This window comes from Carlito syrichta, unplaced genomic scaffold (assembly GCF_000164805.1).
Source record: "Carlito syrichta isolate Samal-C Ts95f unplaced genomic scaffold, Tarsius_syrichta-2.0.1 Scaffold306509, whole genome shotgun sequence".
In the NCBI taxonomy this organism is placed as follows: Eukaryota; Metazoa; Chordata; class Mammalia; order Primates; family Tarsiidae; genus Carlito; species Carlito syrichta.
Genome location: NW_007250605.1, coordinates 1 through 21,564, shown reverse-complemented (window position 1 = coordinate 21,564; position 21,564 = coordinate 1). Strand labels below are relative to the sequence as shown.

Genomic DNA, 21,564 nt, shown 5'->3' with positions numbered 1-21,564 from the left:
GCCCAGGACAGACCGTGAGGGCAGAGTCTTCCTAGCTGACCCTGTCGAGAGAAAGGGTGCTGAGAGTTGAATGCTGATCTGGAACCATCTGGAAGCTCGATTAGGAACTTCGGGCACCAGCAGTGAGAAAAAGGTGTTTTCAAAACTCATGCATTTTGGAACCAGCCCTGGCTGGGATTTTGTGTCATTTTCCCTGAGCAGCAAAAGTGCCACAGTGAGAAGGGTTTGGGGCCCCAGATGGCAGTTAGAGTTTGTGGGGAGAGACCCCCCCAGCTCGGAGGCCATAGGAATCATGGTAATAATAATACAGCTGTTTGCAAAGCGTTATTATTATTACCATTTTTTTTGAGTTGGAATCTCACTCTGTCGCCCAGGCTGGAGTGCTGTGGCACACTCATGGCCACCGCAGCCTTGACCTGCTGGGCTCCGGCGCTCCTTCCACCTCAGCCTTTCAGGTAGCTGGAACTACAGGTGAGCCCTATCACGCCCGGCTAATTTTCTTTTTTATTTATTGTAGAGATGAGGTCTTGCTGAGTTGTCCGCGCTGGTCTTGAACCCATGGGCTCAGGCAATCCAGTCACCTCGGCCTCCCAAAGTGCTGAGATGACAGGCTGAGACACCGAGCCCGGCTTGCATAGCGTTATTTTAAGACTTCACATATGCACAAACTGCTTAACCTTCATGACAACCCTGTGAGATGGGTTTATCGCCCTCCCCATTTTTGAGGCCAGAGAGGTTAATGGCTTTTCCAAGATCACACAGCTTTTAAGTAGTAGAGTTGGATTTGAACCCAGGAATGAATATTATTGTTTGAGCGGGGTCTCTCTCTGTCACCCAGGCTGGAGTAGAGTGGCATGATTATAGTTCACTGCAGCCTTGACCTCCGAGGCCCCGGCGATCCTCCTGCCTCAGCCTTCCAAGCACTGGAACTACAGGCATGCGCCACCACGCCCAGCTAATTTTGTTTCTCTTTTTTGTAGGGCTGAGGTCTCCCTGTGTTGCCCAGGCTGATCTTGAACTCCTGGGCTCAGGCAATCCAACCGCCTCGGCCTCCCAAAATGCTGAGTTTACAGGAGTGAGCGGCTGTGCCCAGACAGAACCCAGGAATTCTGGTGTTGATCACGCCGGCCACCCAGACGCTGTACCGAGCCGGAACTTGGAAATGGGCCGCCCAGCTTGAGGCAGGAGGATGAGAGACTGACGGCAAAGCATTGTGGGAATCGTTGCCCTGGACCTCCCAGCCGATGGCAGGCTGGGCCCAGGACAAAAAAGGGGGGGCCCTCCCAGCTAGAATTTCTGCTCTGACTGTCCTGGGAGCTCTGCGTTCGTAGTCAAGGGCCGAAGCCCCAGCCGGAGCCCGGCCGCCCCCGATGCACTGGCCATCAAGAAGACCCACAGGTCCTGCCAGAGAAGTGTGTCTCCCAGAAATGACTGGGGTCTGGGGCAAACCACGCTGGGTGCTGCCGGCCTCCTCTCCCAGGGGAGGGCACTGTTCCTTCTCACAGACTCTGGGCAGACCCTCCCCAGAGAAATCACTCTGTACACTCAACCAGTTGGCGCTGGACAACCTGAGCCTCCTAGGCGGGGAAACAGGCCCACGAGGACGAGGATTTGCATGACGGTCCAGAGCCCATCAGCGACAGGGCCAGGAAGGGGAACCGAGCTCCCAGGTCCTGTGGTGTATCCCTCAGCTACGGCCACTGTCTTGGGAGGCGCTGGCTACATCACTAGGCCACAGGCGGGGGCAGTGTCTCACTGACCCTGTTGACCAGGTCCTGGGGGGATGCCCTAGCTGGTGTCACTGAGTCCTCCTGACTAGGTCCCAGGGGGGACACCCTAGGTAGTGTAACTGAGTCCCCTGACCAGGTCCTTGGGGGAGACAACCTCGTGGGTGTCACTGAGTCCCCCTGAGCAGGTCCTAGGGAGGTCACCCTGACTGTGTCACTGAGTCCCCTGACCTGGTCCCTAAGTCCCTCTGACCAGATCCTGGGAGGCCACCCTGCCTGGTGTCACTGAGTCCCCCTGAGCAGGTCCTAGGGAGGCCGCCCTGTGTCACTGAGTCCCCTGACCTGGTCACTAAGTCCCTCTGACCAGATCCTGGGAGGCCACCTTGCCTAGTGTCACTGAGTCTCCCTGACCCGGTCCTGGGAGGCTGCCCTAGCTGGTGTTGCCACCTGCCTTGGCCTTCTGGATCCCTGCTGTGGAGCCAGGCACTGGTTCCATGTGTGGACAGCTGGCAGTCCACGCCATGTCCCCTTCTGCATACACCTGGACAGCCTCCTGGAACCTGTGTTCCTCATGCCTGTGTCTGGGATCAGGTTTGCCAGGACAGTACCGACGGCTCTAGAGGGACTGGCCAAGATGCATTTATTGAGTCTCCACTGGGTACGACACCAAGCCAGGCCTTCCCGGCCACCGTGTTGTGTAATCTGCACAATCTCCCTGAAGGGATTTCTCCCACTTTCCAGCAGCAGAAACTTGCTCAAAGAGTTCGAAGCCCCAGACACTGGGTCCACGTCACACCCATCAGGGTCCACCCCACCCCTGCCCGGCCGGCACCCACTGCCCTGGACTCCGGGCGTCCCCACCCCTGCTCCGAACACGGGGCCACTCATACCCAGCCCTCTCCGGCCACGTCCTCCCACTATGGCCGCTGGGCAGCCCCGGGAGGGCTACGACTTGGTGGGGTTGACGACCTTGCCCAGAAACAGGATGCTCTGGGTGCTGGGAGAGAAGATCACCACGAAGAAGGGCCGGTTGAACCACAGGACGTTGCGATTGCGCCAGGCGGACAGGAACCTGCTCGAAGAGCTGGTGGCTGCTGCAGCCTCGGTGCCAGCCTCGTCCACATCCAGGGTGGCCTTGTGGAAACTCTGGGGGAGAGAGGCATTGCAGGCGTCATCCCCGAGACCCCCAAGAGGGGCCGGGACAGGGCTGGGGGTCCAGGGCCTGCTGGGGAGTGACTCTACACTTCACGGCCATGGAGTCACTGGGGGATGGCACGGCCGGCAGGCAGCTGAGGGGATGTCCTCCTATGCAGGCAGTAGTGACGGCTGCTGTCACACACATCCTGCGTGTCACCTTATTGAGTCTTCATAGCCAACCTGTGAGGTCAGCGGTGTTATGTCCATTTTATTTTATTTTATTTTTGAGTCAGAGTCTCATTCTGTCGCCCAGACTGGAGTGCAGTGGCCGCTCCCGGCCACCGCAGCCTCGACCTGCTGGGCTCTGGCGATCCTTCCGCCTCAGTCTTCCAAGTAGCTGGAACTACAGGTGCACGCTACCATGCCCGGCTGATTTTTGATGTACTGTAGAGATGAGGTCTCGCCAAGTTGCCCAGGCGGGTCTGGAACCCGTGGGCTCAGGCAATCCACTCGCCTCAGCCTCCCAAGGTGCAGGAATACAGACTGAGCCACCGAGCCCAGCTATTATGTCCATTTTAAAGATGAGGAAAGTACAAGGCGGGGAGGCCCTCAAGAAAAGATTTATCTTTTGGAAGTTGGGCCCCTTGTAGGATGTTTGGAATTTGTTCCTCGGATCAAACAGTCAACTGAAGTGTTTGGAAGTTTCGAGAAGGCTGCGTCACCATTTGTGGAAGGAATGCTCTGAATTGTGGCAAACAGGTGACCAGTTCTTCCGACGTGACAATGCCGTCATGCTGAGTGTTCAGCAGTTTCTGGCCCCAAATGGCCTAACCTCCATGCCCCACCCTCCCTATTCACCCGATTGTTTGTTTGTTTGTATTCCCAGATGCAAAAAGTCCTCCAGGGGAAATGTTTTGCCCATGTGGAAGAGGTGAAACAAAAAACAGCAGAAGCATTAAAAGGCACAAAACAGGTGAGCTCTCTGTTTTGAGCAGCAGAAAAAGAATCTGAATAGGGGTATTCATAGGTGTATAAATAAATCTGGGATTTTTGGGGTCCCCCTTGAACATTCTGAGTTTAGACAGCCACGAGAGGCAGAACCAGAATTCAAACCTGAACTTCAGACTCCACCCTCTGGTGCACTTTGGCTGTCCTTAGCTGAGGTCACGGGTCTCTCATCTGGGAAGTCTCTGGATGAAGAACCAACCCCCCTCCCCAGCCTGGTCTGCATCCTTCCTGTTTCTATCATTCTTGCTCTCTATTGCCTGGCCACCCTGGGAGGGCTCCCTGAGGGCAGGGCCCGGGTTAACTCTGCGCCACCCGCCCGCACCGAGCACCATGCCCAGCATGTGGCTGGTAGGTGGCCAAGGCCGAGGTCTGTGGATGTCGGACACGCTCGGACTCTGAGGGTGTTCAGAGAGCTCTCGCTTGCCCATGTGGAACAAGGAGAGCCCCCGAGGGCACAGTCCCCACCAAGGCCTCTGGGGGTTGCTGACTTACTCTGGACACCTGCAGGCTCAGCTCTTTGGTGATGCCAGACAAGCCAGCCTGCCGGGAGAACAGGTGGGTGAATCCCAGCCTGGGCAGCATCTGATGTAACATGTAGGAGCTGGAGATGGAGAACTTGGGGAAATACAGCTCCAGCTTCTTGTAGAGATACCTGGAAGAGGCATTGGGTGCAAACCTCGGGTCCTGAGCAAGCCAGGATTCCGCAGGGCGAGTCCCACGGCACCTGTGGTCGTCACCCTTCGGAGGCATGCTGAAACCCAGGTCCCTCCCGGGCCTGCTGTCTGTGGGACCCCCTGCCCTCAGGGCCCCTCCTCAGCTGGGGTCACTTCCCCTGGCTTGGAGGTGCCTGGAAGACACCTTCCTGTTTCTATCATTCTTGCTCTCTGTGGCTGTCATCTGTGAAGTGGACCCGTGCAGTGGTATTGCCTCTGCCCTGTGGGCCCTGGGGTCTCGCTGGCTTGGACCTGGTCCGGCTGATTTTCTTGGAGTAGAGGTTGTGTGAACTCCCTCCTGCACATGGTCTTGACTGGGTCCTCCCCTAACACGGACTGGCCCCAGGGTGACGGAGGGCCTCCTCACTAACTCTCAGGCGGTGGCTGGCGCTTTCCTGAGCCCCTCTGCGCCTGCCCGGTCAGTCCTCTCGGCCAGGGCGCTGCCTCCTCACTGCACCAGGCTGGCCCCCAGAGAGGCAGCTCTCTTGACCCGAGCCTTGTGCAGCAAAAAGCCAAGTCCAGAACCAGGACTCTGGACTCCTGCGGTGGCTCGCCTTTCCCCGATAAGGGTGGAGTCATACTTTAAAGCTTTTTAAAATTTTTTATTTTATGTGCTGAGACGGTGTCTCACTCTGCTGTCCCAGCTGGAAGTCTCGTGGCAAGATTCCAGCTCTCCATAGCCTCGACTTCCTGGGCTCAAGGGATCCTTCTGCCTCAGCACCCCCCAGGAGCTGGGCCTGCAGACGCACACCACCACGTGTGGCTTTGCCTTTTTTTTTGTAGAGACAGGCTGGTCTTGAACTCCTGGGCTCAAGCAATCATCTTGCCTTGACCTCCCACAGTGCTGGGATGACAGGTGTGAGCCACCGTCCAGCCCTGTTTTAAATATAATAGAGTTCACTCCTTCAGGAAACCACAGGTCTTTGAGCCAGCGAGAACCCTTAGTGGTTTGGCGATCACTCTCTAGCAGGGGCGTTCCCTTCATGGGAGAGGTGAGTCTGGGGCGGTGCTGGATCCCGCAGGGCACCCGGGCAGGCAGCTCACCTGTGCTGGAGCAAGTTGTTCCACCGCGTGATCATCTCCGGGGTCAAGACCTCCTCCACCTGCCTGGTCTTGCCCTGGTCGGGGAGGACAAACAGGGCCCTGGCGTCCCCTTGGTAGTCCATGCGCAGTACCGAGCAGGGCAGGTACCTGTCGTGGAGGAACCAGTGGTGCTGCCCGTCTTGCTGCATCATGGGCACCTGGACCGTCGTGTTCTCGTCCACGTGGAAGTGGTGGGGCGTGGTCAGCGTGGAGGCGAAGGGCTTCTCCCACAGGGCTGCAGGGGAGGCGGGGAGGAGGGTCACAGCCCCGCGGGCCACCGAGCCGCCCCACCAGGGGCCGCCCTGGGCACCCGGGGCTGCCGGATCCCGCCTGGCTGGTCCACCGTTGTCCCGTCTCAGCCATTCAGAACCCGACAAGGCTGGGAATGGATCTCGGGAGGCATCGGAGGATGCTAATCTATGAGGAGGATCACGAAGGGGAGAGGAAGTCAGTGGAGCTGGAGGGAGCAGCTCACGCCCGGGCAGCATCCTGGAAAAGGGGACAGGCGCCGGCGGAGTGTGAGCCTTAAGAGGTGAGTCGCCTCTGCCATGATGGGGGTGGGGGTGCCATCAGAGCCCGCGGCTTCAGGGCAGGGGTGAGAAGGCAAGAGGTTTCCTGCCTGCTTAACTACGCCTGCTCAAAGTGTGCGGTGAGACTGGGAGGTGAGGTCAGGCATGCAGGACGCGTCAGCCAGAGGAAGCCACGAGTTGTCATTCTGGAGAGCGGATGGAGGTGTGGGTGGGCCCCAGGGACAGTGTGGGGACCCAGGACGGTCTGTGCTCACAAACGCCAGCGAGATGCCCTCCCGTCAGGTCCTGTGCTATCAGCCGGGGGTGGATGGGCAGAGAGCTGCAGGATTCCGCAGGTCTGTGGCTTTGTGGGAGGGAGACACGGAGGGGGAGAAAGCCAGGCGGTGAGGGGTGTTGGCAAGGTGGGATGGTGACAGCCACGGTGCTCTGCCGTGGCGGGGAGGCAAGGGCGGGAGGCCTGAACCACGAGCCCCAGCCTGCGAGGACCGGGGTCTCCACGCCAGGGTTGCGAGTCCAGAAGAAAGCGAGAGACCGCAAAACCCACGCGAGGGATAGCCTTCCTTTCTCACTGTTTCCAAACTTCTCTTAAAGCAGTCTTCTCAGACTCCTGCTCCCTGTAGATCCAGGTCCAAGCTGGTTCCAAGAGTGAGATTTGGAAGCGGATGTGAGGCCACCGAGACCCTCGGAGGGTCTCGGGGGTCAGCTAGACGAGGGACTCACCCAGAGGCGCCTGTGTGCCCCAGTTTGTCCCCGCTGGCTCCAAGCTCCTCTTCCTGACTCTGATCCCCGACCGCTGGTGGCCTCCGCCACCCCCAGATGCCCGGCCGTAAGCCTCCCTCCAGAGCCGCTCTGGTGGCTGGATGTGCCTGGCGGGAGACTTCCCTGCGAGCTCTGACCTACCCACCACACCCGGACTCTCACTCTGTCCCACCTGTTTCCCCTCCCTCCAGAGGATCCCCTCCCCCAGTCATGGGAGGCTGATTCCTACAACCCCCGTGCCCTTGACCCAAGGTGGCTCTGATGAAGCCCTGACTGACACAGGGTCCAAAAGCGTCCCCACACTGTGACGCCAACTGTCAACATCTGTATGTGTGAACAAGAGACAAAGAAAAGATGAGCTTACTGCCTCACGGTGGTAGGACTCAGGAACCTTTCTATTTTCTCTGTTACGGTTTCACGTATCTTTTAAGGTCCTCACAGGGAGCACTGTTCTCATTAGGGTCATTACAGCTGCTCTTTCTTGAGTATCTAGAATGACCAGCCTCAGGCATACAGAATGAATGGGCATGGCAGTGCACAAATAAAACTTTATTCCAAAACCAGGCGGCTGGCCAGGCTTGGCCCCAGGGCTGCCATGGGCCCGTCCCTCTAGGCCCTCTTCTAAGGGGTATATGCATATGTTCGATCACTGGATCCTCAGAACTGGCCTCTGCAGCAGACTTTTCTTACCCTGTGGGAGCAGACAGGCTAAACCGTCTCCCCTGTTGGCAGAGACCGAACTCAGACACGAATCCGGCAGCTTGCCTTGTGGACACCAGTGTGACGAGGCACCCAAAACATTTACTTTTATTAAGAAGATAAATGATGAAATGCCTAAATGTCTCTAGGCTCTGGGGGAGAACAGGGTCGACAGTGACACATCGCGCTATCTCGGAAAATCCTTGGCAAACTGGAGGATTGCCAGCAAGCCGGTGATAAGGCCACACAGGACTTCCTGGGTCATCGGAGCCTGCCATTTGGCCGGGCCTTTGTAACCGCTTGGGGCCTCTGCCCTGCAGGAGCCCTGTACTCAAGGACAACTCAAGGCCAACGTTTGCAGCTGGCGATGATGACCGCAGCTTCGAGGCTGCATTCTGCACAGGACAGAAGGGTGAGGGAGTCGGAACCCTGAGCTTGCTGGCGGTGCTCACTTAATCCTGGTTCCAGCCTTGGCCTCAGACAGTCGCTTCTGGATGTGATTCACAAGCTTTTTGAGAGTGTCTGTATTCTTAAACTACCGAAGACATTTTTCTGCAGAGTAAGACCCGCCCTCACCTTCTGACTCAGCGGTGTTTGCTTGCCGCTGTCGCTGGCCACCACAGGCGGCCATGGCAAGTCTTTCGCTTTTCCCTTTTGCTTTATGTCTTTCAGTGGGATTATTTGGGTCCAGAACTGACACATGTCTTCCATATTGCAGACAGAGGCTAACGACCTTGCATACATTTTTCATTATTGGTTGCAAAGGCTTTGTGTGATCTTAAATAAAGTATTCATTAACTTGACCAGAAAAAGAAAGTATGTCTAAAGCTGGGAGGGCCAGAAGCGTCCGTGCCCTGGAGCCTTCGGCCTCTGATGTTCTGACGTCGCCGCCTAGGACTCAGCCTGTCCACTCAGTTTCTTTGAGATCTAAGCCGTCAACAAACGAGGGGGCCGAGGGACCTAGGACCCACCCGTGACTCTTACCTTTGAAGTAAATGTAGTTCACCAGCACCATCAAAGTGTCTGCGGGGAGCTCACTGACCAAACTTGCAATCTTCCCTCGGGTGTCCTTCTGGACATGGTCGTTGATGAGCTGGGTGGCACGTGCGGGGTTACGGAAGTTGGTGTGGAGGAGTCTGGGCTCGTAGAAGGCCGCGGTGGCATTCAGGAAGGTGGGAAGGAACTCCAGGTCACGACTCAGAAACAGGGCGCTGCCCACGTGTGTCTCCAGCCCATGACTCGGGAGGGCAAGTGTGCGCAGGAGGTGCTGGAAGCCCCCGTGGATGTCGGCCTCAGCCAGCTCTGTGAGGTTGAAGCCCAGGCCCTTGAAGATCTGGCCGCGGCTCTGCGGGTTGGCCCCCAGGGAGAGCATGGCGTAGGCGACCGAGATGCTCAGCGGGGAGAAGAAGATGTTCGCCCCGGGAGCCTCGGACACCACTAGGTGGTAGAGGCGCAGGGCGAAGTCCGTGTTGGCGGGGGCGATCCTGAGGCTGGGCGAGCCGTCCCCCGAGCCCGCGGCCTGTGGGTGAGACCTGTTGGCGGGACCCTCGTCTCCAGGCTGGCCGTGAGAAAGGGCCAGGAGTCCGGCCAGCAGGGGCAGCAGGCGTGCGGTGGGGCCCATCCTCTGCATGCTGGGCCTGCGGGGAAAGAGAGCCCGAGAAGGTCCAGCGCGCCCGTGCGCGTGGGGACAGTGGCCTGCTTGACACACACCGACGCCCACTCTGACGGCTCCTCTTTCCACTGCCGCACAAGGGCCCCGATCTCACGGAGGCCTCCGAGAGAGACTTCCCCACCACCTGCCCAGCAAGGGCCCGGGTTGCTCCCCAGGCCTGTCGAGAGGACACTGCCAGAGGGTGCGCGTCACCCAAGGCGGTCCGAGCGGGCAACCACGTTCAGGTCCTTCCTTTGACCCTCTCACCCAGGCCGGAGTTGGTGGCCCTGGCCGCCCCGTGCAGAGGAAGCCGGCGCTTGATAAATGACTGACACACACTCACGGGGCCGAGCGCTCCCTTCTCACCATGACCTCAACGGCCCAGGACGGGGCTCTCCCCAGATCTCCCCTGCCCCTCTGAGGACCCCACCACTGCCCAGTTCTCAGGCCAGGAGCCTGGTTGCCAGGCCCGGCGCCCCCCAGGCCTCTCATCTGCCCCGGCCCCTTTAAGGGTCATTGCGGCCCCTCCACTGGCCTCTTGTTGCCCCCCAACAACCGTCAAACGGGGCTCGGGGAACTTTTCCCACAATCGGCCAGATGGCAACGTCTGTGTCTGTGCCACTCTGCGGTGGTGAGGCAAGCGGCAGCCACAGGCTGACGTGGCTGGGCGCCCACGGACACTGGAATCTGAGTTTTAGACATTTTCCGTGTCACACAGTACGGGTCTTCTGCTGATTTTTTGACCCTTTGTGCATTTCATACTTATCTGGCATATGGGTGACTTATATTCTATGTTTACAGACTTTACGTCGGCATTTCACACCTTGCGTTCTCCGCTCATGGGCGGTGGCCAAGATCTGACCCACGAGCCGAGTGGAGGCTTGCTGGCCCCAGGCCTAGACCCTGCGGGAGCTCCCTGGCTGTCTTCATGCCTGTGTCCCCTTCCCCAGCAGCGGGAGGGATCACCCAGGAGCACACAGGGGCCCAGGGCCCTCACCGGTTCAGAACGCTGCCTCTGGTGGGAGCTCCCGGCAGCACCTGGGTTGGGAGCCAGAGGAGTCAGGCTCCCGGCCGGCGCAGCCCTGAGCTAGCTGAGGGTCCAAGGGGGAGGATTTTGAGGTCTGGGCACAGTTGTCCCCCCATACAGCAAGGAGGTTGGGTGCGATCCCGTGCTGGGGTCACCCTCCCTCTGGGGTCTCCACTAGCCCATCTCCTCCCTCTGGGGTCTCCTGCCTGTCACTCTCCCTCTGAGGGCTCATCTCCCTCCCCCTGGGGTCTCCAACCCCTCTCCCTCCCCCTGGGGCCTCCCGGCCCGTCACCCTCCCCCCGGGGTCTCCCAGTCCATCACCCTCCCCCTGGGGTCTCTGGACCCGTCTCCCTCCTTCTGGGGTCTCCTGCCTGTCTCCCTCCCCCTGGGGTCTCCCTGCCCATCAGGTCCCTCTGGGGTATCCCAGCTCGTCACCCTCCCCCTGGGGTCTCCCGCCCATCACCCCCTCCTGGGGTCTCCTGTCCCCACTGTCTCTGAGGCTCTACTCACGGCTCAGTCCGTCCTGGAGTGGCCCCGGTGGCCGTGTGAGCTCTCGTGGAGGCCCATGGAGCCCAGGAGCCCTGGGTAAACAAGGCCTCTGCACCACCTCCTGCCCCCATCAGGTAATCATTAATGGACAGACACTGCCGCCCAGACTCCCCACAGAGAGAAACCCCCAGAGGTCGGTTCCCCCACTCCAGAAAACACCCAAGGGCTGCCTCTTCGTGTGTGTGCCATGCACCGAGGCCTGCCTGGCCCCTGCTTCTCCTTGAGGCTCGGGGGCCGAGGGTATTGGTCTCTCAGACCCCTCACTTGCTGTGTGCATTTAAGTCTATCCACACCTTCTCTGGGCTCGGTCCTGCACTCACCTCCTGCCTGCACCATGAGGAGCTATGGCAGACCGGGGATGGCCGACACCAGCACCTTCCCAGATCAGGCAAGGAAGTGCCCAGGTGACACAGCAGGGGACGTGGGGACATAGGCCGGGGAGAGTCAGCTCCTCGCAGCCCAGGCAAGACCTGTCGTGGGCCAGACCCTGCCCAGGCTTGCGGTCTGCACTCCTGGACTGTGGCGTTTCTGAGGGGGTCCGCAGGTGGACTGTGAGGACAGCACATCCCAGGGCAAAGATGGCATGGGGTGGGCCAGACCCCTCCTCTCCAGGAACCTGACGTTTCGACGGCAGGCTCACCTGCTCGCTCTCCAGGGGTCAGTGGGCCCCGTGCCCCGCACCTTGCCAGGTGGCCACCCAAGGAAGGACTGCAGGGGTGAGGTGGCAGGGTGTCCTGAATGAGATGCCCTCAGCCGCTCAGACTTCCTCCAGCACTTTCCAGGTATGTGTCCTGGTTCTCGGGGCCTTTGTGTCCGAGGGACATGCACCCCGAGCAGCCCGGCTGACGGGGCCTGAGCGAGGCCGGGCTCTGGAGGGCCAGGCAGGCTCGGCAAGGTCGTGGACCAGCTGGTCTGGGTCCGAGACGGCAGCCCCAGGACCAGAGGGTCCGACAGCCAGGTTGGGAGAGCCACTCTCACCGTGCCCCCTCTCCCTGGCTCACGTCTCTGTCGCCCTCTCACATACTCCAGGGGCGCTGTTCTTTGCTGCTTGGCACACGAGAAACGTTGCCCAAAAAAGATGTTGGCTCCGACCCCAGAGTCAGGGTCCATGACTGGGACCGGGGGACCCAAGCCCGTGATCCTTCCCCGCTTTTCCATGTCTCCACACGGACCAGCCTTTCACGTCTCCAGAACGGCAGCCCTGTGTTGCCTTTGCCGTACCCACATGCACACGTGGGCGCCACTGGTGTCCACTCGGCGAGTGAATGAATGTATGCATGAATGAATGATGACGACTTGTTTTCAGCCTCATGGACGTGAACATACATCCTTCCCTTTCCGAGAGTCCACAGTGTGGGCTTCTGCCCCCTCCATCTGGCTTCTGCGGGGACTTGGGGCTGGTGGAACAGACTTGGGTTCAGCCTGTGCTTGGCTGCTGCCCGGGGATGGAGTTTGTCCCCGTGGTGAGTACACGGCGCTGTCCTTTGGCTCCTGGCACCTGTCCTGTGACGCTCTGGACCGAGGTTGAGCTTTGCAGCCAGGCAGGCTCTGTCGTGGCCGAGCTGTGTGACTTCGGACAAGCCACTCCACCTCTTTGAACCTCAGGCTCCTCACCTGCCAAATGAATCACCACTCGGAAAGGCCGACATGTGGGGCAGGGTGTCCCCTGGAACGTGCCGAGCCCCACGTCTGGTTCTGTGGGTCTCGGCAGTGGTGGGGAGGTTCGCTGTCTAGGTAGAATCCTGGCCGCTGGTTCATGACTCACTTTGCTCTGGTGTCTTGCTGTCTCACATACACGACTGTGGACTGTGGGTCATGACTGTCCCTAAATTCCAGGGTTACCACGAGGAGTCCGTGAACCGACATCGTAAGGTGCTTAGAATAATGTCTGGCATCCTACGTGCACACAGGTGTGGTCACTCCACGATGTTCTTCCAGGCAGGCTGTGCGTGTCATTCTTCCATGGCGGACGCAGTGCAGTCCTTGAAAAGCATCCCAAGAAAGTCTGGCCGACCCTGGAGTGTGCACGATACTTCGCACCTTGTGGGTCTGGGAGTCCCCTGAGGTCCGTGCACGCCTGTGTGCTCGGGTCGTTACTTTCTCCTGCAAAGATTGGGCCCACAGAACAGGAAGATGGGAGGACACCCAGCTGTGGGGGGAGCCGCTGGCTCGGGACGCACAGGAGGAGGGCTGACAGCTGTGGCACAAGGGGGCAGGCTGGGTTCCACCCACTCCGAGCCCAGGCCCGCCCTGCACCTGCGGGCCTCTTGGCTCAAGCCTCCAGGAGGGCTTTAGGGCCGCTGAAACCTTGCCTGTCACAGCTGGAAGACCAAGGCTTCTCGTTTGCCATCCATGAAGTCCCTGAGGACAGTGAGTCGTGCCACGGTCACATCTGTGCTGCCACATCAGAACAGACCTGGCCTAAGGCTCATAGAAGTCACTCAGGGAACAAACAGGTGAGATGACGAGGCTCTGCTCAGAGCTGAGACCGGGCTCCGACAAACGGCACAGGCTCAGCTTCCATGGGCGGGATGAGCCCTCTGACCAGGAAGTCCAGGGTGGATGTGGTGGTGCCAAGCGCCTGATCGCGGGTCTCTGGCCCTAGGAAATGCCACTGCGCCAGATGGGACAGCTGCCATGACAGCATTGAGTCCCCAGGAGGGAACTGCTGTCCCTGTGGCCGACCTGCTGAGCTGAGCTGTGGCCGGGAACCCCACACCCCGGGACCCTCCTCTGCTAGTCGCCGCTGGAATCCCAGCTGCGCCCTTTCTCGAAGGCTGTCTTGGCCTCCAATACCAGCACGCGCTCTACATAAGCTGCCCCTGACCACTCTCAACTCCCTTCTTGTTCCCTAAACTCTCCATGGAGCCGGGATACCTGTCCTTGAAAAGGCTGTCCTTGTTTTAAATTTGGTTGTCTACGTGATGGTCATTATGAAAATTCAGAGAAAGTGCAAGAGCCAAGAGAGGGAAATAAAAGAATCCGCAAACCTGTAGTTCAGCTACAACAGATAGAATGGCTTTCTGGTGGTCTTTTTAAAGATGGGCACGTGCGCATACAGAAAAGCAGCAGTAAGACTAGGCATCTTGGTCTGGATGGCTGCACAAGCGGCCGTGGTTACTGTCCGGAGAGACTCTCTTGCAAGCATTTCAGAGCAGGGGGCCGAGAGCAGGCCTCCAGACCCCCAGCGCTTTACCTGTGCAAAAGGGATTGGAAAGTGGCCGGCGGGAGACAGACATCACAGGGGCACTTCCCCAGCGGCCCAAGCGTCAGTCTTGTCGATAGGGGGCAGGTCGGCATCTGGTGCTTGTCTAGAAACCGAAAGACCCAGGTGCTTGGACTCCCGTGGTCTCTGCAGCCACCTTTCTGTCCCACCCTAAAGTCCTCGCTTTCCATGGTTTTCGGACACGGGGCTGCACGTATGTCCCGGCCACAGTAAGGCACCCAGGGCCGGTGCGTAAGACACCAGCAGTGGCTTGTTGTTCTTCCTGTCTCTCCAGTGCCTAGGGTCTCTCCTGCGGCCGTGGCTGGACAGCGGCCGAGGCTGGAGGCGTCTCGAAGGCGGGCGCGCTTTCAGACCACCACGTCAGGTGTCCCTGCAGCATGGCGGGCCCTTTGGATCAAGGACAGCGTCTTAGTCCCTTTGCTTCCTGTGTTTGTCTCCTTCTCTCTAACGTTCGCTGCTGAGCACAGGAAGAGTCCTACCTAGGGGCCTGCTGAATAAATAATAATTACAAAAATAGCCACAGTGGCACCAGCTCCCATCTGTCGGGTTTTTGCCATGTGCTGGGCTTTGTGTGGATGATGGAAGGGTGTTAAATCCTCCGAGGAATCCCAAGAGTATGCCTTATCCTCATTCCGGAGAGCAGGTAGGGAGCCCCAGAGAGGTCAAATGCCTGGCTGGAGGTCACACAGCACCCAGATGGGAGAGCTGGGATTTGAGCCTAGAAGTTTCTGGCTCCAAAGCCCAAGTGCTTCTCCTCTACTTTTGACTATTATTGGTGGGGGGGGGAGTAACCTCAACCAATTGTGCAGTCGGCCAGGGGCAGCCCCCACCCACATTTTCCCCTCATACAGAATCGGACCGCCTGCCTGGGTTGTACAGGTAGACTGTGCCCGGGGGACACAGACCCCACCAGGCCCAACGATCCACTACACCCAAGGCCACAGGGCGAGAAGATGCCCATAAGAGCACAGAGGTGCAGGAGAAGGAGCCAAGTGGCTTTGCCCAAGAATCACCGCAGAATGTGGCCCTGGGGTCCCCGTGAGACAGGGGCTTATTTTGGGGGGGTGGGGCGAGAAATGGGCATTGATTTTGTAACCCGTTTACAGGGAGACAGGTCCGCATTATTGCCCAAAACCCACTCAATTGGGCAGATTTTACATTTAGTATTTATAGCTGAAACAGGCAATGCCTTGTTTATTTCAGTTATTAACAGTGTCTACACACCCTGTGACCATTAGAGTTTTTTTAAATTAGCGTTTAGTATTGTTGGTACCTACTGACATAAACCACTGCTCAAATTACACTAATCTCACTCTTTTTTTAAATTGTATTTTTAAAACAATTCCAGGCTGAATTTCTTTTTTAATTCAGTTATGAATTATAACTTATATACAGCAAGTTCTGGTTTACACAAGATCCGATTCATTATTACACAGGACATAAATTTGAACTAAATGCCACAAGAAAGGGATTTTCATGTAAAGAAATGAGTACCCCTTAGGGATTTTAGGGAGTTTTTTTTTTTTTGAGTTGGAGTCTCACTCTGTCGCCCAGACTGGAGTGCAGCGGCCGTTCCCGGCCACCGCAGCCTCCACCTGCTGGGCTCCGGCGATCCTTCGGCTCAGCCTTCCAAGTAGCTGGAACTACAGGCGCGCGCTACCACGCCCGGCTCATTTTTATTTTTTAGTGGAGAGATGAGGTCTCGCCAAGTTGCCCAGGCGGGTCTCAAACCCGCGGACTCAGGAATCCACTCACCTCAGCCTTCCAAAGCGCGGGATGACAGGCTGAGCCACCGAGCCCGGCTGGGAGTTTTAACTGAGTTCATTTTTTATCGAGACGAGTACTTTTTAAAAGCGGAGGCTCACGGGCTCTCCCTCGAATCTCTTGACCCAGAATCCTGGATGGGGCGGTGTAAGACCCGGGAACTTTGAGGAGCCCTGGGTAAGCCTGAGTCACTCACCGCCCCCGCGCCTCGCGGACCCTGTCCCTGCAGTTTACAGTGTCACCACGAGAGGGTGCGCCACCACCGCCTGACAGTATGGACGTTCCCACGGCCAGTTGCTTTGAGCGGAAAATGTAGGTGGGTTTTGCCATGGGGAATGCACACCTGGCCCTCTGCCTACTCTGAAGGCGTTACAGCCAAGCGCGGCCTCTTCCGGAGAGGGGCAGAGGAGCTGGGGCCAGGACACGCCGGGGCGACCACTGCCCTTCCCCTTCTGAGCTGGGCCTTGCCCGCCCGAGGGAGGAACAGAGGCACGTCGGCCGCCGGGGGGGAGAGGACATTGGCAGGACCCTGCGCTCGGCCGGTGTTCACCCCTTCTGTTGTTTGGCTACCTGCTGGGATCCTCCCGCCCAACCAATGCCACCCTACTCGGGTGGGCAGGACGGAAAGTGTGGTGCCCACAACCACACAGTGTGGACACGCTCCGGAGGAGGGTCAGGAGCTAGGATTGCTGTGACAGGGACTTGCTCAGGCTGGGGCAGGGGGCCTTGGGGATGGTTTCCTGAGGAAGGAGCATTTGAGCTGAGCCGGATGACAAGGCATCGCCACCCAAAAGGATAGGGGTTGAGGTGGGGAACCGTGCGCTGGATAGGGGGACAGAGTGTGCCAATGTCTGGCAGAACAGAGCGTGGATGATGGCTGTGCCTGGGGTCCAGGGTGTGGTGGGCGGGGCGGGGGGAGAGGCCGGAAACGCAGGGTCAGGGCCACACATGCACCGCCTGGGCCTTTCAGAGCGCAGTGACAACATGACGCAGCCCTTGGTGAGGCCACACACTTCCCAGCGTGAGGATGGGAGGGGGCGATAAGGCAGGCTTCCTGGAGGAGGGGGCGTTGAGGGGATCAGGGTTTGTTTGATGCAAGGATGTTGCCATTCGGAGCAGCCCTGGGGAGGTCAACCTGCTCCTGAGCAGTTTATTCCAGAAGGTGAAAATCCTTCCGAAGGGAGGAGGGAGGGAGGGAGGGAGGGCGGGAGGGCCCCTGGTGGCCAAGGGCTGGTTCCGTCCCCTGAGCCCCGTCCTCTGCCCATCACGGCTCCAGCCCGCCCTCACGGCCCTTTCCACGCGTGCTCTGTTCCGAGCAATGCTCGTGCAGCGTTGACCAAAGTCCAGGTTGGGTTTTTGCAACATGCTGGGTTCTTGTGTTTGATGATGCAGTGGTGCTTTGGGGTTTTTTTTTTCAGGGTTCAGGAACCCTAAAAGGTGTGCTTTCTCCTCATTAAAGAGAGGAGGTCGTGGAGGCCCAGAGAGGTTAAATACCTCGCCTGAGGTCACTCAGCTTGTGAATGGGGGAGCTGGGTTTGAATCCAGAGACTTCTGGTTCCAAAGCCCAAGCGCTTAGCTTCCACTTTTGACTATTGTTAGGAAGGGGAGATTCAACTCAGGCAACTGTGCAGCCAGCCAGGGGCAGCCCCTGCCCTCCCCCTGTAGGCCTCAGCTCGGAATCTCCAGCACCCCAGGACTTTGGAGCCGCGGTGGGCTGCGGGGTGCCAGGAGGAACAGGTTTTATGAGCCCCTGGAATGAAGGGCCCGACTCCATTTCTTGACTGCTGACAGCTTTCAAGCCTCACCCCCCACTTCCCTCTGCCCCGTATCTGGCCACTGGTTCCTACCATGCTGGGATAACCTCACTCCGCCCACCCACTCACCACCATAATACCCCAAGCCAGTCTCTCCTGGCTTTTTCAAGCCATTTTCAGACCAGCCTGGCACGCCTGCCCTGCTCTCCCAGAAGCCTGTGTGGGCGCCAGAACATTCATACCCTCTGGGGGCGCGTGTGGGGCCATCACCTCAACATCCAACCAGATGCTGGCCTCCAGTCTCCAGTCATCTCCTCACTCCCAGATCTGCCCCCGAGACCCTGGACAATCCCTAGGGCCGTGGCCGGGCCGGGGTCTCTGTCCCCCAGGCTGGAGCTGGCTGTGGAACCGAACGGTGGGTCACCACCTCCCTGTCCTGGAAGTGGCATCTGGAAGGGAGGGAGACAGTGCCCAGGAGTCTTGAGTACTGAGCTCGAGCTCGGGGGTGTCCAAGCCTTAGAGGCAGCAATGCTGGCGTCTGCGGCTGAGGCCCGAGTGGCTTTCTGCGGTCCCGTTGACCCTCGCTGCCCAGGCCCTTGGACAGCCTCATGGGTCCTGGCGGTAGATGAAGCCTGGCCCCGAAGCCTTTCCTGCCGCCCGTAAAGAGGTGGAGTCTACTCCCCTGCCCTCCAGACTAGGCATCCCCAGAGCCTCCTCTTGGTGATATGGCCAGGAGGTCATATGGGCAGGAGGTGCCATGTGCTGTGTGAGACCTAAGGCTGAGTCTTGGGGTCTGCTTCCGCGTGCTGGATCGCGCCTTCTGGCAGAGTCACATGTGCTCTGACCTGGTCCCCAGGACTCCCCTGCCGTGGGGGGCCCAAGCTAGCCAAATGGAGAGAGATGTGGCATGGAGAGACACGGAGGCACCACGTCCTTGGGGGAAGCCCTAATGAGCCTTCCGGTCCAGCTAGCCAGGGTCTGAAGGAGCCTGGCCAGCACCATCAGAGTGGAAAAACCACCTGGCTGAGCCCTGCCTGAATCCCTGGCCCTGAATCCCAACCAAATAAAGCCGTTGCCCCTGGGGTTTGCAGCCCCTGGGGTTCGGAGTCATTTGCTGTCTAGCAACGGGTTCTCCAAACGCTCCCAGATTTAGAAGCTTTTCTAATGACGACGCTTCCTTTTTCCATTTAAATGATTTCAAAGCCCAGCCCACCTGACAGACACCAAGTTGTCCAAGGTCACACTGCGTCAGTGATGTTCCCAAGGACTGAGCTCCGGGAGGGGGTGGGGGCCACTCCTTTATTCTTTGGTCACTTATTGAGCACCTACTGTGTGCCACTGTGGAGGCTTTGGAAGCTGAGCACTGAGCGGGACAAAGTCTTCACCTTCTTGGAACTCATATTCCCGGCAGGGTGCTGGGCAGTCAACGAATACACAAATAGGATTTCAGCTCCTGCTGAGCACCAGAAGCAGCCCGGGGTGGGGTGGGGAGGGGAGGCAGAGATCAGGAGGGCCTGGGAGCAGGGGGTCGGTCATCTACTGTGAGGAGGTGGCATTTGAGTCAAGACCTGCAAAGGGGTCTGCAAGACATGCCACTCAAACAAGCATGCCCGGGCAATCCAGGCGGAGGGAAAAGCCTGAGTTGCCCAAGACACCAGGAAGTCAGCAGCAGTGGGGGGAGGCCAAGCACCGGACCACGGGGTACCAGGCCACGCCCAGAAACGCCGGGGAAGAGGCAGCCACGGCGTCACTTTGAAGCCACAGCGCCCGCTGCCAAGGACACCGTCTTGCAAAGAAAGTGACCGTCCCCCTTCCTCAAGGAGGGAGGTAGGGGAGGCCCACGGGGAGGTTGCCACCTCCGGCAGGTATGTGAGTAGGCGCAGGGCGTTAGGGACAATTAGTTGGGCGTGACGGGTTTCATTCAGGGATGGCTGAGCTGGCAGCGTCTGCAGATGGCTTGCTCACAGTGACAGAAAGACAGAAAGCAAAAAGCAAGCAGCCCGAGTGACCTGGGGGCTCGGGGCTGTGATTAGTCAGAGCCGCTGGCCGGCAGCGGGAGGCCAGGCCTGTCGGACGTACCCTTGCCTCCTGGAGGCCCCTGGCCGCCTGGCTGGAGGCCCTGCTTGGCGGGTCAGGGCGGCCCAGACGCACACTCGCCAGACAGAGGAATCCTGGCAACTCCAAAGCAGCCCTTCCCCGGAAGGGACCCAGGCCGGAAGCTGACCCGATCGCGGGGCCTGTTAAGGGCCCACGCAGCCAGGTGACCGGGCTCAGGCGAGTGTCCCAGGGGTGACCTGTCACAGCTGAGTTCTAGTGTCACATCTGCCGTGGATCACGGCGTGGCCCTCAGAAAGTCACTTTCTCCCTCTGCGCCTCAGTTTCCCCATCTGTAAATGAAGGTGGTTCGACCCATAAGGGACTGCAAGCTGGACCCTCTGGGGCCAGGCTGTGGCCTGACAAGGCTCAGTGGAGAGGACGGGACTCCCGGCCGTGCCACCGTCGTGTATACAGCTGGTGCCAAGGCCGCAGCCACCTGGCCACCGCTCCGTGCACGTCTGTTAGGGGAAACAGATGAACCTGCACGCCCAGGCCAAAGACGTCCAGGATCTTCTGGCTATTCCAGCGGAGGTGGGAATGTGGATACTTTAAGACATAAACCATCCCAGTGGCCCCTGGTTTCAGGAAGTTAAAGAAACGTCTCCACGCCCAGCGGTGCAGAGCTGTGCAGGGTCAGCCCAAGGGCCTTCAGGGCCTTTCCAGTTCTGCATTCTTGGGGGACAGAGGTGCTGACGCTGAAGGACCTCCTCAAACTTAAGTTTTAAAATAAAAAAAAATCAGACTCAAACAGTCAGTGATGCTATCGATTAAATCGGATGCTGAACAAAGCAGTCAGAAAAAGAACAAAGCTGCAGGGAGGACTTACCTGACATCAAGGTCGCACGGAAGGCCCGTATGGAATCAGGACAGATGCCGCTGGGGGCTGGGGGTGTCGTGCATCCAGAGTGTGGGGGGCGCGTGTCCGCAGGCCGGAGGGTGTCACGCGGCTATCGCCTCCAAGCTCCCCGGCGTCCCAGGCCGTCCTCACCGCTCATACGGGACAGGGACGCGGGTTCTGCTTTCGCCAGCCCTGCAGCGGGACAGTGTCCGCTTCAGTGGGGCTGTGGCTCCCGCTGGGTGGACCCGGGGGCAGGACAGAGGTGGGGACCCAGGGGCAGGCTCAGGCCTAGCGGGGGGAGAGTGACAGAACAGGGGCCCGCGGACAGCTGCGTGGCCCTCCAGGGTGTCGAGGCAAGAACCAGGGGGCAACGCAGGGCTGGCCACCCGCTCACCCGCCTGATGAGGTGTGACCCCCGACCCCAGGCAGATTCCCCCTCCTGCCAATCCCACCTCCCTGCCCCTCAGCCGCCCGCAGTTTCCCGCTACTGTCCATCCTTTCCTCATAGCGTTACGATAGTTGTTCAAGGTCCGTTGATGAGAGAGAACGTGCGACACTCAGTTCTTTGTTTCTGTGAAAGATCACACAGTGTTACAGACCCCGAGCCCCTCCGGGTTGCTGCAGGGTTCAGGATTTTGTTCTGCTGCACGGCTGCGTAGCACCGCACCGTGTACAGGCCCCACACTTTTAAAGATCCAGTCCGCTTTTGATGGACAGCAACGCCGGCTCCACGATCTTGCTGTTGTGGACAAGGCTGCCACAGCATTCGTGGGCAGGCGGCCTTTCCGTCGAGTGGTGTGCTTCCTCGGGAGCGTTCCCATCGGAGGGTGGCGGGGCACCCGCAAGGAAGCTTTCTGCAACTGCTGGGAAGGCCACCGCGCCTCCCGGAGCTCGCGGCAGCTCAGCCTCCCCGACAGCGCGGACGCCTCCCTCTCCCCGCGTCCTCGCCAGCACCGGCCGCCCTTCGAGCTCCTGCCGACCTGCCGGTGCCCGGCCGGGCCC

The 21,564-nt window shown here is 59.1% G+C and overlaps 1 protein-coding gene across 1 annotated transcript; it reads right to left on the bottom strand.

Annotated features, from left to right (window-relative positions):
• Window positions 1–2,672: 2,672 nt before the first annotated feature.
• Window positions 2,673–20,850, bottom strand: SERPINA4 (serpin family A member 4; the record flags this gene model as incomplete). The annotated part of the gene is made up of 5 exons (XM_008063054.1): window positions 2,673–2,873; window positions 4,365–4,524; window positions 5,630–5,903; window positions 8,641–9,293; window positions 20,713–20,850. Coding segments are annotated over 5 exons (1,426 nt in total), but the record flags the coding sequence as incomplete, so codon positions are not given.
• Window positions 20,851–21,564: the final 714 nt, after the last annotated feature.